Genomic DNA, 12,214 nt, shown 5'->3' on the forward strand with positions numbered 1-12,214 from the left:
TCTATTTTAGAATGATCCTAAAGTTTAACCCAAACCCTCCCAACAACCCTGATCTTGTCCCAAAAAGGCCCTGGGCTTCGTCACCCCACTGACCACAACCACAACCAGCTCTATTCTCTCCAGTTTCCTGAAATCCAGGAGCAGATGGTGGGGATGTGGGGACAGCCCCCTACAAAAAGCCAAGATGAAAGGGGAGACTGGGTAGGATAGAGGAAGTTTCCTTGGTCCTGGGCCTCTAGCTCTCAGGACTCTCCTTCCTGTGAAGCCCAACGGTCTCTGGCCAGATTTCCTGCCCATTTAGCCCTTGACAAAACCAGGGGGCTGCCCATCAGAGTTGATCCCAGAGACAGAATACTACTGGGATGGTCCCCTGAGCCTGATCAGGTCATTAGCACTCCAGATCTCCCCTCCTCCACCTCTCTGGGGTCACTCCATTCGCATCATTCCTTAGGCTGACTTTTGTCCCTTTCAAAGGAGCCCTGGGGGCTCAGTGTATCCAGAATTTGGGAGGAGGGTTAGCTGTTTGTAACCCCTGGTGACAGCACTGGTCTAGGCACACAATGGAGGGCTGAGAAACCCTGGATTGGGGGTGCTAAATTCAAAGGCTGCAAACAACTCTGGTCCCTCCTTTCTTGCCCTTCTCCTCCCCATCCTGGGCCCCTCTCTGTGCACCCCAGCCTCAGTTGTTGTTGCTGTTAGGTGCCATTGAGTCAATTTTCCACTCATAATGACCCCATGTCACAGAGTTGAACTGCCCCATAGGGTTTGGGGGAGGAGAATTCAGGCTCCTGGGGTGGACCTCCTTCTGCCCCACCCCTCCCTCCAGCTTGGAGGACATAAAAGCCCAGGCCCAGTGCAGAGGTATTGCCAATGCCAGGTGAGCTTTGGAGGTGGGGTCTTTGGGGCTAGATGATTGCAGCTGGTGAGGGTGGGCACTGTGGACCACTCCCTCAAAGAGGCCCGGACTGCACGCATAGAAAGGGTTGGGAGAGGTAGGAGGCAAGGAGGAGATGGACAGTGGGGTTCTCTTCTCCCAAATGCACCCTGGGCTTGGGACACTGACTGGGTTGGGGTCTCCTTGCAGAGATGAAGTTGCTCCTGGCCCTGGCAGGGCTCCTGGCCACTCTGGCCATGCCCCCGCCCTCTGAGGGCACCACTCCAGGTAACAGCTCAGAAAGGAGAGAAACGGTTGTTGTTGGGGTGGGTGGTTCTGACTCCCAGGGACTCCTCTCTTCAATACAGTCTTCCCTAGCTCTGGGGTCTGGATGGGGGGGACTTGGGGTCCATCCTGACCTCATGACCCCTGCTCTGGGCAGCTGTCCTGAGGGAGGTGGAGACCTCAGTGGTGCTGACCTCCATGGAAGAGGCCAAGCGGCTAGTGGACAAGGCTTACAAGGAGCGGCGGGAAAGGTGGGGGAGCCGATACTGCCCAGCTCTGGGCAAGGCTGCTCCGGGGCCTTTCAGAGCAGAAGCAGGCAACGGAGAGTTTGTGGGATGCTCCAGGGGTGTGTGAGGGGAGGCTGGGCTGGAGCTGGATCAGGGGACCCTCCGCCTGTCAGTCTGTCTGTCAGTCCTTGTCTTTCTGGGTGTGAGAACATCCTCAAAACCACCCCTCCCATGGCCTTACCTCTATCTCGACACCCAGACCCTGTTTATAGAGAAACTCTCGTCCCATTTGTGGTCTGTCTGTGGTGCCCTGTGAGTCTACCCCCCTCCCTCTGCTGGGGTTGCTGAGTGCTCCCGCACCCTTGTGCAGCCCTCACCCCTCCTTTCTCCAAACAGCATCAAGCAGCGCCTCCGTAGCCGCCTGGCCAGTCCCATGGAACTCCTGTCCTACTTCAAGCAGCCAGTGGCTGCCACCAGGACCGCTGTGAGGGCCGCAGACTATCTGCACGTGGCCCTAAGCCTACTGGAGGGGAAGCTGCGGTCCCTGTGGCCGAGGCCCTTCAATGTCACTGGTAATGTTGCCTCCTCCCACCCCAGCCCCGTGCTTACTAGTGACCCTTCCTAGTGTCCCCAGTCATCTCCCACCAAAAACCAAAACCAAACCCACTGCCATCAAATCGATTCCAACTCATAGCAACCCTGTAGGACAGAGTAGAGCTGCCCCCATAGAGTTTCCAAAGAGTGCCTGGTGGATTCACACTGCCAACCTTTTGGTTAGCAGCGGTAGCACTTAACCACTACGCGACCAGGGTTTCCCCACCTCCCACAGATCCCCCCAATTCCTACCTCTGGGGAGTCTCAGGGGCTTCCTAGCATCCCCTCCTAGTCCTCAGACTGGACCCCCACCCAGGGTCTCTGAGGTCCCCAGCCTCACACAGTCCAGGTTAGAGTGGCAGGGATGGAGGCTGGGGAAGGGGGCTCAGCTCCCTCTGACACCTCCCTCCTGGTGCGCAGACGTGCTGACTCCCTCTCAGCTGAACCTGCTCTGGAAGTCCAGCGGCTGCGCCTACCAGGATGTGGCGGTGACCTGCCCAGAGAGGGACAAGTACCGCACCATCACCGGGAAGTGCAATAACAGGTGCGGCCGGCAGGGGAGGCGTCAGGGTCCACGGTTGGGGCGCGGGGCCACCTGGTGCTCAGCACCCTGTCCTCCCCTGCAGGCGCAGCCCCACGCTGGGGTCCTCCAATCGCCCGTTTGTGCGCTGGCTGCCGGCGGAGTACGAGGACGGCTTCTCCCTGCCCTTCGGCTGGACGCCCGGGGTCAAGCGCGGCGGCTTCCCCGTGCCTCTGGTGAGCGCTGGCGGGCGGAGGGCACGAGGCTGGTCCCCAGTCCACGCAGGGTCCCGGCCTCGGTCTGACGCTCTGTCCTCCGCAGACTCGCGCAGTCTCCAACGCGATCGTGCGCTTCCCTACGGAGCAGCTGACCCCGGACCGGGAGCGCGCGCTCATGTTCATGCAGTGGGGCCAGCTGCTCGACCACGACCTCGACTTCACCCCCGAGCCGGCCGCCCGAGCCTCCTTCACCACTGGCCTCAACTGCGAGACCAGCTGCCTGCAGCAGCCGCCCTGCTTCCCTCTCAAGGTGCTGCATCCTTCCCGCCCACCACGCCTGCCCGGTGGGAAGTGTGTGTGGGTGGGGTGGCTGTTCTTGAGAGCGCCCGAGTTTCCTTCCCCAGACCCTAATGGGTAAGGTTGGCCTTGCCCACCCACCCCCTAGTGTTCAGAGTCAATGCCTGTCTCCTTCCCTACCCAGCAATCAGGCAGGGTCTCCCATTCCTTTACTGTCTCTCCCAGGCATGATTTTTATTGGTGGAGTTGCAGGCTCTTTGTTAGGCTGGGGAGAAAGTTCTCGGCTGAAGGCTTTTCCCAGGGTCCCAAACCTCTGAGTGTAGGTGCCCCTGTGCTCATTCCTGTTTCCCTCCCTCAAAAGTAGTGCCTTCCCCCAAACCCACCTTACACAGAGCAGAGTCCAGGGTCTCCCGGTTATAGAGTTGGAGTGGAGTAGCTGGTCTGCAGCACAGGCTGAGAAGGGAAGGAGGGCTAGGAGACATAGGAGAGCCAAGGGAGGGGGAGACAGAAGAGAGGGAGAGAGACAGGAGAGACACAGTGGTGAGTGAGACAGGAAGAGACAGGAAGAAGGGAGAAGCAGAGGGAAAGAGACAGGAAGGCAGAGACAGGGCAAAGGGAAGTGAGGAGACAGAGTGAGAATGTGAAGAGACCAAACCCAGGGAGCACAAAGGAGAGAGAAAAAGGAGAAAGTTCAGTGGGGAGTCAGAGGATGCCCCCTGAGGGGAACACCCCACATTCCCCACTTCAGTGTTCTGGTGTCACCCCTGAAGCACAGAGGCATCTTGCTGGTGGAGCCCCAGGCAGTGATCATGTGGGGGCCTAGGAGAGGCCTTTTGACAGGCTGAGGGGACCAGAGGCCCTGGGGGACCCCTGCTTTGGTGCCTGAGTCTCCCTCTCTGGTTATGGGCTTCAGGGCTGCTTCCCAGGTGAGATCAAGGCCCTCAGGAGGATGGGCAGGGGAAGAGCCATTCCTGCCACTGTCCTGGCCCTAACTGAGTGGTCAGTCCTCCCTCTGTGCCACAGATCCCGCCCAATGACCCCCGAATCAAGAACCAACGTGACTGCATCCCCTTCTTCCGCTCCTGCCCGGCCTGCACTGGGGGCAACATCACCATTCGCAACCAGATCAATGCACTCACCTCCTTTGTGGATGCCAGCATGGTGTATGGCAGCGAGGACCCCTTGGCCAGGGACCTGCGCAACCTGACCAATCAGCTGGGGCTGCTGAGGGTCAATGACCGTTTCAGGGACAATGGCCGGGCCCTGCTGCCCTTCGACAAACTGCATGATGACCCCTGCCTCCTCACCAACCGATCCGTGCGCATCCCCTGCTTCCTGGCAGGTCAGCCCTGGGGCGGGAGCTGGGGTGGCTCAGGGGATGTGCCCTGCTGGAGTCATAGCCAGCCTGCTGTGAGAAGCTTGTGGGTTTGCATTTAAAGAGAGTCCGTCCTCACCAACTTCACAATATTAATCAGTTGCCTTGGTGACAAATTGGATGGAACGAAAAGGCCAAAAATAAAGGTAAAATCCCAAGATGGAGACATAGGTATGGCTGAGGAGCCTCTGTCCATCTATCTACCCTTTGTCTGTCTTTGTTTCCTCCTCTGCTTTCTGGAGAAGAGTGGAGTTCTTCAGGGGCAGGGAACTAGAAGGACAGACAGCAATGTGACACCATCATCCTCTAGAACTGTGCTGTCCAATAGCGTAGCCACTAGCCCTATGTAGCTGCTTTGATTTAAATTAAATAAAATAACAAATTCACTTCCTCAATTGCACTAGCCATATCTCAAGTGCTCAACAGTTTCACATGCCTAGTGGCTCCCATATTGGGTAACGCAGATGTAGAATATTTTCATCATTGCAGAAAGTTCTGTTGCACAGCCCTGATCTGGAATGTCACCTCCTGCCAATATTAATTAACCTTAATAAGAGAGAGTGGGATTTTAAAATTTAAAGAACTGGTAGACCCAGAATATGGTCGAGATGGTAATTGTGGTCATGCCCAGAAATACTCCAATGTGTTTAAATGTCAACCCAATAGAGGCTCCTCCCTCTGGCCACCCTCCCACTCAGCCAGGGGAAAAGGATCAAGGTTAGTGCCAGTGGGGAGGATTATCAAGGACAGTGCCAGTGTGAACTTCCTGGGACAGGAATGACTTTCACTGGTCTGCCTCCAGCCTGGTGTTGAAGAGCTAAATACCCCAGGACTGGATCCTCTGACCTCTGGATGCTCACGGGGTAGAGAAGCTGCTCTCGGGGAATTTTCTTTTCACCAGACTCTAGAGCTGGTCAGGACTGAACCCTGTGTCCTTTTGAAGTGAGCCTGGTCCTTCCCTTGAACAGGGCCCCAGGAGTGGACTTCAAATGTCCTATGCCCTAGCCCTCTCCCCCGGGACAGGCTGCACAATTAGCATGCAGTGAGGGTAGAGAGGGCAACTCTGATCAGATGACAGTGGCTTTCTTGAGTCCTGTGTTGAGAAGGATTCTGAGGTTTTAGCAGGAGAAAGTGCTGTGGCCCACCAGCTGCGTCTGACATGAACATGGAAGTAGGGAGTGCCAACAAGCATATAACTTTTTGGCCTTCCCTGTAGTCAACCAGACAGTGTTCATGGATCGCCTGCTTTTACCAGGCATTCACTATGTTAAACCCTGTGTGCCTATGTATGTGCTGGGAAGGAGTTCAGATACAAAAAGGCATAAGCCATAGTCTTTGTCCTCAACGATCTCCCAGCCTCAGGGAAGGTGGTAAGTCCTGCGTCAGGTGTGATGCCTAACATATGAGCATTTCCAACCAGCAGAAGAAGCCATTATGGCAGACTGGGGCATCAAGGGCAGCCTCCTAGAGGAGCATGGCGTGGAAAGATGGGTAGAGACGAGGGGTGGGTAAGGGGCACTTTAGGCCTTGGCTGGGGAGGGAGTTTCAATGGAGCAAGTCCTTTCTGGGACGGAGGTATTAGGAATCATGATGGCTTCTGCTTCCCCAAGGGGACACCCGGTCGAGTGAGATGCCTGAGCTCACCTCCATGCACACCCTCCTAGTCCGGGAGCACAACCGTCTGGCCACAGAGCTCAAGCGCCTGAATCCCCGCTGGGATGGAGAGCGGCTCTACCAGGAAGCCCGGAAGATCGTGGGTGCCATGGTCCAGGTAGGTAGTCCTGAGTGTGGGTGAAGTGGGGGGAGGGAGGGTCGGACAGACTCGGAATCCAAACCTGCCTCTGCAGCATCCTAGCTATGTGACCTTGGGTGAGTTGCTTAAGCCTCTCGAGCCTCAGTTTCTTCACCCATGTTGCTGTAAGGCTTAAAGGACACATATGAAAACAACTGGCAGGTATTCTGTACCCAGCAAAGGTTACTTTCCTCTCCTTCTTCTTGGGCTTGTTGCCTTTTCTTCTTTCCTGAGGGTCCAGGAACGGTGTTGGGGGGGGTTAAATGGTGGGTGTGAAGTGCCTGTTGCATCGTAGGGGTTCAGTAAGTGCTTCATTCTTCCTCAATTTCAGAGTCACTCTTGGCTCCTTCACCCACTCGCCTCCTCGTTTTGGCTCTGTCAGAGCCTCCTCAACTGCCTTGGCCTCATTTATGCCTGGGGCAGTGCTCTGTCTCACTCCGTCTCCTTCTGGTGCTTTGGTACTCCCACTGTCCCCCAGACAATCACACATAAACACACGCACACCTTTTGATACTCCTTGACTCTGGAGGAAGAAAGAGTTGCAGGGGCTAAGGGTGAGTTTTTGATTTGCACTAAGAACTTACATGAGATTCATTTAAGCTTCACAGAAAATTCTAGGGTCTAGAATCTAGAGTGATGCTGTTTTACCTCTTCCCTTTTCACCGGGGCAAATCAAACCAAGGTGACTCTTCATTCCTTCCTGCCTTCCCCTGCTTCCGTAAACATATATTGAGTCCTATTTTGAGCCCTCCAGGAACTTATAAGTTAATAGGAGAAATGAGATATTAATAACTCAAGGGGAGGGGAGCTATTGCAATGACTGACAAAGCCTCTTGTTTTTTAATCTTCTAATTTTTTTTTTTTTAAGGCAATAGGAAGGAGCTCTGGTGGTACAAGGGTTAAGCGCTAATCAAAAGGTCAGCAGTTTGGACTCACCGGCAGCATCACAGGAGGAAAAGACCTGGTGATCTGCTCCTGTAAAAATTACCAAAAGCCAAAACAAAACCTACTGCTGTCGAGTTGATTCTGACTCATAGCAACCCTATATGATAGAGTAGAACTGCCCCCATAGTGTTTCTAAGGCTGTAATCTTGATGGAAGCTGACTGCTACATCTTTCTGCTGCAGAGTGGCTGGTGGGTTTGAACCACCAACCTTTTGGTTAGCAGCTGAGTGCTTAACCACTGTACCACCAGGGCTCCTTCTCGTAAGGATTACAACCTAGGAAACAGCACACAACAACAAGGCAGTGGGCAGTATAAACCAAACCCACTGACTCAAAGCGACCGTACAGGACAGAGTAGAACTGCCCCATAGGGTTTCCAAGGAGCGGCTGGTAGATTCAAACTGCTGACCCTTTGGTTGGCAGCCGAGCTCTTAACCACTGCACCACCAGGGCTCCTATGGGCAGTGTAATTATCCTTAATTTCCATTTGAGGAACTGGGGCTCAGATCAGTTGATAATTGGCCCAAGATCACACAGCCTTAGTCACACAGCAAGCAGTAGAGCTCTGTTTACGTCAGTTACCGCCACTTTGTTAGGCTAGGATCTGTGGGAGGCAATTCCCTGGCCATGGACAGATAGAAGGGATCCTCCCAGCCAGGAGGAGGTGGAGACTCTGCCTGATGGATGGGGGGCAGTGAATGGAGAGGCCACTGTGACTGTCTTTCCTTTAGATCATCACTTACCGGGACTACTTGCCCCTGGTGCTGGGGCCAGAGGCCTTCAGGAAATACCTACCCCAGTACCGTGGCTACAATGAATCAGTGGACCCTCGCATTGCCAACGTCTTCACCAATGCCTTCCGCTATGGTCACACCCTCATCCAGCCCTTCATGTTTCGCCTGGACAATCGATACCAGCTCATCAGCCGTGTTCCGCTTAGTGAGGTCTTTTTTGCCACCTGGAGGGTTGTGCTGGAAGGTGAGCCCAGCCTGGGCCAGAATGCACTGGCAGCTGAGGGTGCAGTGGGGTGGGCTTGGCTGCAGGGAGCCAGAGTGGGGAGAAATCCTCTTTCCTTCCACCTATGAGGATCTGATCTGACCTTCCAATCTCCATTCACCTGAATGCTGTCTTGTCTAATAATAAAAGCCTCTTTTTTTTTTTTTTTTTTTTGAGGGTGGGTGCGTAGATGGCTCTTAAGGGGAGTTGATTCCTTCCTATGTGTTATTCTCCATGACCCAGGAGGTCAGATGCTGGGGGCATCCCAACCTTGCAAGTCTGAATGGCCTAATTCCCTGATTCCTCAATGCCCTTGGCTCATGTGGTGCTGGTGAGGACCTGCCCACTGGGGCCTCCTCAGCACCAGGAGCTGCGTGTGTACAGCCCTCTTCTCCAGTCCCTACCCAGCCCTGGACTTGTCCCTGAATCCAACCTGAGCTCTGATACTGAACCAGGTTCTTTCCCAACATTGCTCCTCTTGACCCCAGGTGGCATTGACCCCATCCTCCGGGGCCTCATGGCCTCCCCAGCCAAGCTGAATCGCCAGAACCAAATCGTGGTGGACGAGGTCCGAGATCGGTTGTTCAAGCAGGTCATGAGGATTGGGCTGGACCTGCCAGCTCTGAACATGCAGCGCAGCCGGGATCATGGCCTCCCGGGTGAGGGGCTGCAGGAGTCCCCCGACCCCAACCCCACCCCATCTCCCAGCAGCAACACAGTTGGGGAAAGAGAGGGGTGGTAAAGCTTGTCTGCTGGGCTCCCAGCTCCCCTTCCCATTTAAGGTAGCTGCTGCCATCCCCCGTGTCTCCAGCTGCCCCAAGCTTTCCCCCCACTCCAGCACCATTGTCTCAGAAAGTGACATGAGGTCAGGCCCCTCTCCCTGGGCCCACTGGATCAATTTTCAGCTCTTTTCGGCCTTCTTTGCATTGCTGTAATCCTCAAACTTGGAGCATCACAATAGTAACAAGCCCACTCACAGTCTGAAAATCTGTCTCCATAATTTCCTTTTGCTTCATTTTATATGAACTCTGAGAAGATATTATTGTTATCTTCATTTTGCTCATGAGGAAACTGAGGATTGGAGAGATTCAGAACCTGCCCAGGTTTTCCCAGCCAAGTCAGCTGCAGAGCTGGGCTTTGAACCCAGATGGCCCTGATTACAAAGCTCCTGCTGCCTTATGGGACAGCCTGTGTGGCTGAGCCTTCTAGACACACTTCATTCTTCTCAGGTGGGAGACAGATCTATCCGGTCGCTCCAGAGGAGGACAATGGGAGGTCCCTATTCTTGGACCTGGCAGGAGTTATGACAATTTCGGGTTTGTTTTAGAGTGGGAGGGCAAGAGTAAGACAGAGAGGATCCTGGAGAGGCCCAGCTGCCACCCTTGGCCTGAGCCGAGGGTTCAGGGTTCCTTAGGAGCTTGTAAAAAAAAGACAAACTCCTCTGTGCCCCACTTCCCGATTCACCTCCATATATGACCTAAGTGTGTTGGGAAGGTGAGTTTTCTGAGTTGATGACATATATGTGAATTCCCCTCAGCTATTCCCAGTGACCTCTCACCTTGCAGAAGAGGGATCTACCAACAGCCCCCTTCCCCCCCTTCACACAGGGTACAATGCCTGGAGGCGCTTCTGTGGGCTCTCACAACCCAATACGGTAGGCGAGCTGGGCACCGTGATGAAGAACCTAGAACTGGCGAGGAAGCTGATGGCCCAGTATGGCACGCCCAACAACATTGACATCTGGATGGGTGGTGTGGCCGAACCCCTGCAGCCCAACGGCCGTGTGGGCCCACTCCTTGCCTGCATCATCGGGACCCAGTTCAGGAAGCTCCGGGATGGTGACAGGTAAAAAGGTGGCTCAGGCTCGCTGTGTGTCCGTGGGCATATCGCTGAACCTCTCAGGGCCCCAGTACCCTCCCTCCTGTCAAATGAAGGGGCCAGAAGGAATCTGTGATTCCCCATTGTATTCCAAGGTCATCCCTAATGTGCCCTGAACCTGTTGGGGCTGCAGCAAGGAGGGACCTGGGCCACTGGTTAGGATGATGCCACCCTTGACTAGCATGGATGTGTCCGTTGCTTTCCCACAACTCCCCACAGTATCAGATCATCATGACCCTGACATCTGTCCTCTCTAGTTCTCACCTTGCCTGTACTGCGCCTTAGAGAAACTTAGGAAAAGGTATCCCTGTCTGAGTGGACAAACTATAAACCACACCCAAGAGGCTCTCGCCTGCCCCTACCCCTACCCCACTGGATGCAGCCCTGGGTGGGGCACAGGGCTTGGTGAGCCAGTATGTGCCACTAGCCTCAGTGGTGCTGGAGACCACTGGGATGGGGGCAAGGAGGAAGCAGCTGTGCTTTACTCTGCACTGGAAGTGGAGTTCCACTTGTCTGAAGGCCCCTGGCAGACAGGGCAGGTGGGTGTCTGCCTGTGACCCTCCTGCGTCTAGGGAGCAACTCAAGCCAGCTGATGCCCACCCAGCCCAGGCTATCCTCAGGCCCGATGCCCACGGTGTCCTTGTGCAGGTTTTGGTGGGAGAACAACGGTGTGTTCAGCACGCAGCAGCGGCAGGCCCTGGCCAAGATCTCCCTGCCCCGCATCATCTGTGACAACACAGGCATCACTACTGTGTCCAAGAACAACATCTTCATGTCCCACATGTACCCTCGGGACTTTGTCAGCTGCAGAACGCTCCCTGCGTTGGACCTGACCCCCTGGAGGGACAGGGCCTAGGGGCTGGGTAAGGGGATACAATGTGCAGGGTAAGCATGGCTGGGCTGGCCAGCTTAGACCCCAGAGATCTCCCTTTCCCCAAGGCAGAGTTCATCCCTGCTCTAGGTGTCAGCCGAGAAAGAGGAATGTCAAGACATGCATTCATGTGTGAGTGTGTGTGTGATGTATATAAATTGGCATTTCACGTATGTGTTGTCTGTGAACACGGTAGGGTTTTGTGCGCCATGTATGTGCATAGTTTATGGGAGTGTGTGCTTGCTGTTTATGTTAGTATTAGAGCAAACTGATGAAGGGTGCAAGCTCAGGCACTGGACTACCTAGGTTCAAAGACTGGCTCTTTGGCTTACTGGCTGTGTGACCTTGGGAAAATGACTATGTGCCAGACCCCTTAGGGGGCCTGTTTGCAGCCCCTAGTTCTCCATTTCGGAGGCTCTGGGTGGTGCAGATGGTTAACGTATTTGGCTGCTAACCGAAAGGTTGGTGGTTCGAGTCCGCCCAGAGGCACCTCAGAAGAAAGGCCTGATCTGTCCCGAAAAATCAGCTGCTGAAAACCCTATAGAGCAGTTCTACTCTGACACACATGGGGTCACCATGACTGAGGACTGACTCCATGACAACGGGTTAGTTTTTCACTTCTTGAGTCCTACTATGTGCCAGGCACTGTACTAGGCACAGGAAACATACAGAGGTGAGAAAGACATCATTTGTGTCCTCCTGGGGCTTACACTTTGACTGTGTCCTGGCTATGAAAGCTGAACAAGTGACCCCTGGGGAATGACCCATAGCAGTTAGTCTGAGTGGTAGTTGAGTTAGGGGTCCAGGAGAGCTGGGCTCAATCCACAGCCTCCCTTTCTTCCCTTACCCTGCTTTCTTGCTGTCCACAGGAGCCTGCCTGGAGAGGAACTGGGGCCCACCGGCCCTTCTGTACTATTTGTTTGTATCTGATGTTTATGACAATAAAGTATGCTAATGAGGATCTGTGCTCTGTCACCTCTGCATGGGGCTGGAGCCTCAGCTCCCTCTGGGCTCTGAGCCCTGAGCCAGTGTGGTCTGTGCCTCATGGGCCTGTGCACTGGGGAGCCCACATTGGCTGTCCCATAGATGGAAGATGGTTGGTTTCTAGAAGCCTAGGGGCCAGGCCAAGCTGAGCAGACGCTCCGCCTGACCCTCCACCCACACCACCCTGGAGAACAGGAACTGTGGTCACCCAGCCCCTATGTTCATTCATTGCTCTGGCAAACATTTGCCACATGCTCACTCCATGTCAGGCCCTGTGCCACATGCTGGGAAGCCAAGGGGCCTTCGAAATTCTCACAGTCCAGTGGGAAAGAATGCAGAGGTGCGCTGAGCAGGCAGG

At 54.7% G+C, this 12,214-nt stretch overlaps 1 protein-coding gene across 4 annotated transcripts; it reads left to right on the forward strand.

Annotated features, from left to right (window-relative positions):
• The first annotated feature begins 1,023 nt into the window (after positions 1-1,023).
• On the forward strand, positions 1,024-11,831 carry MPO (myeloperoxidase). Of its 4 annotated transcripts, none has more exons than XM_049861186.1 (13): positions 1,024-1,162; positions 1,317-1,410; positions 1,783-1,958; positions 2,401-2,524; positions 2,607-2,736; positions 2,822-3,028; positions 4,039-4,357; positions 6,001-6,161; positions 7,859-8,105; positions 8,612-8,782; positions 9,731-9,968; positions 10,650-10,886; positions 11,742-11,831. In XM_049861186.1, exons 1-12 carry the CDS (start codon positions 1,087-1,089, stop codon positions 10,855-10,857), a joined length of 2,151 nt encoding a protein of 716 aa, XP_049717143.1. In that variant the 5' UTR covers positions 1,024-1,086; the 3' UTR covers positions 10,858-10,886; positions 11,742-11,831. The 4 variants fall into 4 exon arrangements, with proteins under 4 accessions (XP_049717143.1, XP_049717144.1, XP_049717142.1 ...); XM_049861187.1 differs by having other exon boundaries at positions 10,650-10,864; XM_049861185.1 differs by having other exon boundaries at positions 10,650-11,827.
• The last annotated feature ends 383 nt before the right edge of the window (positions 11,832-12,214 follow it).

The sequence above is a fragment of the Elephas maximus genome, chromosome 19, assembly GCF_024166365.1.
Source record: "Elephas maximus indicus isolate mEleMax1 chromosome 19, mEleMax1 primary haplotype, whole genome shotgun sequence".
NCBI classification, from domain to species: Eukaryota; Metazoa; Chordata; class Mammalia; order Proboscidea; family Elephantidae; genus Elephas; species Elephas maximus.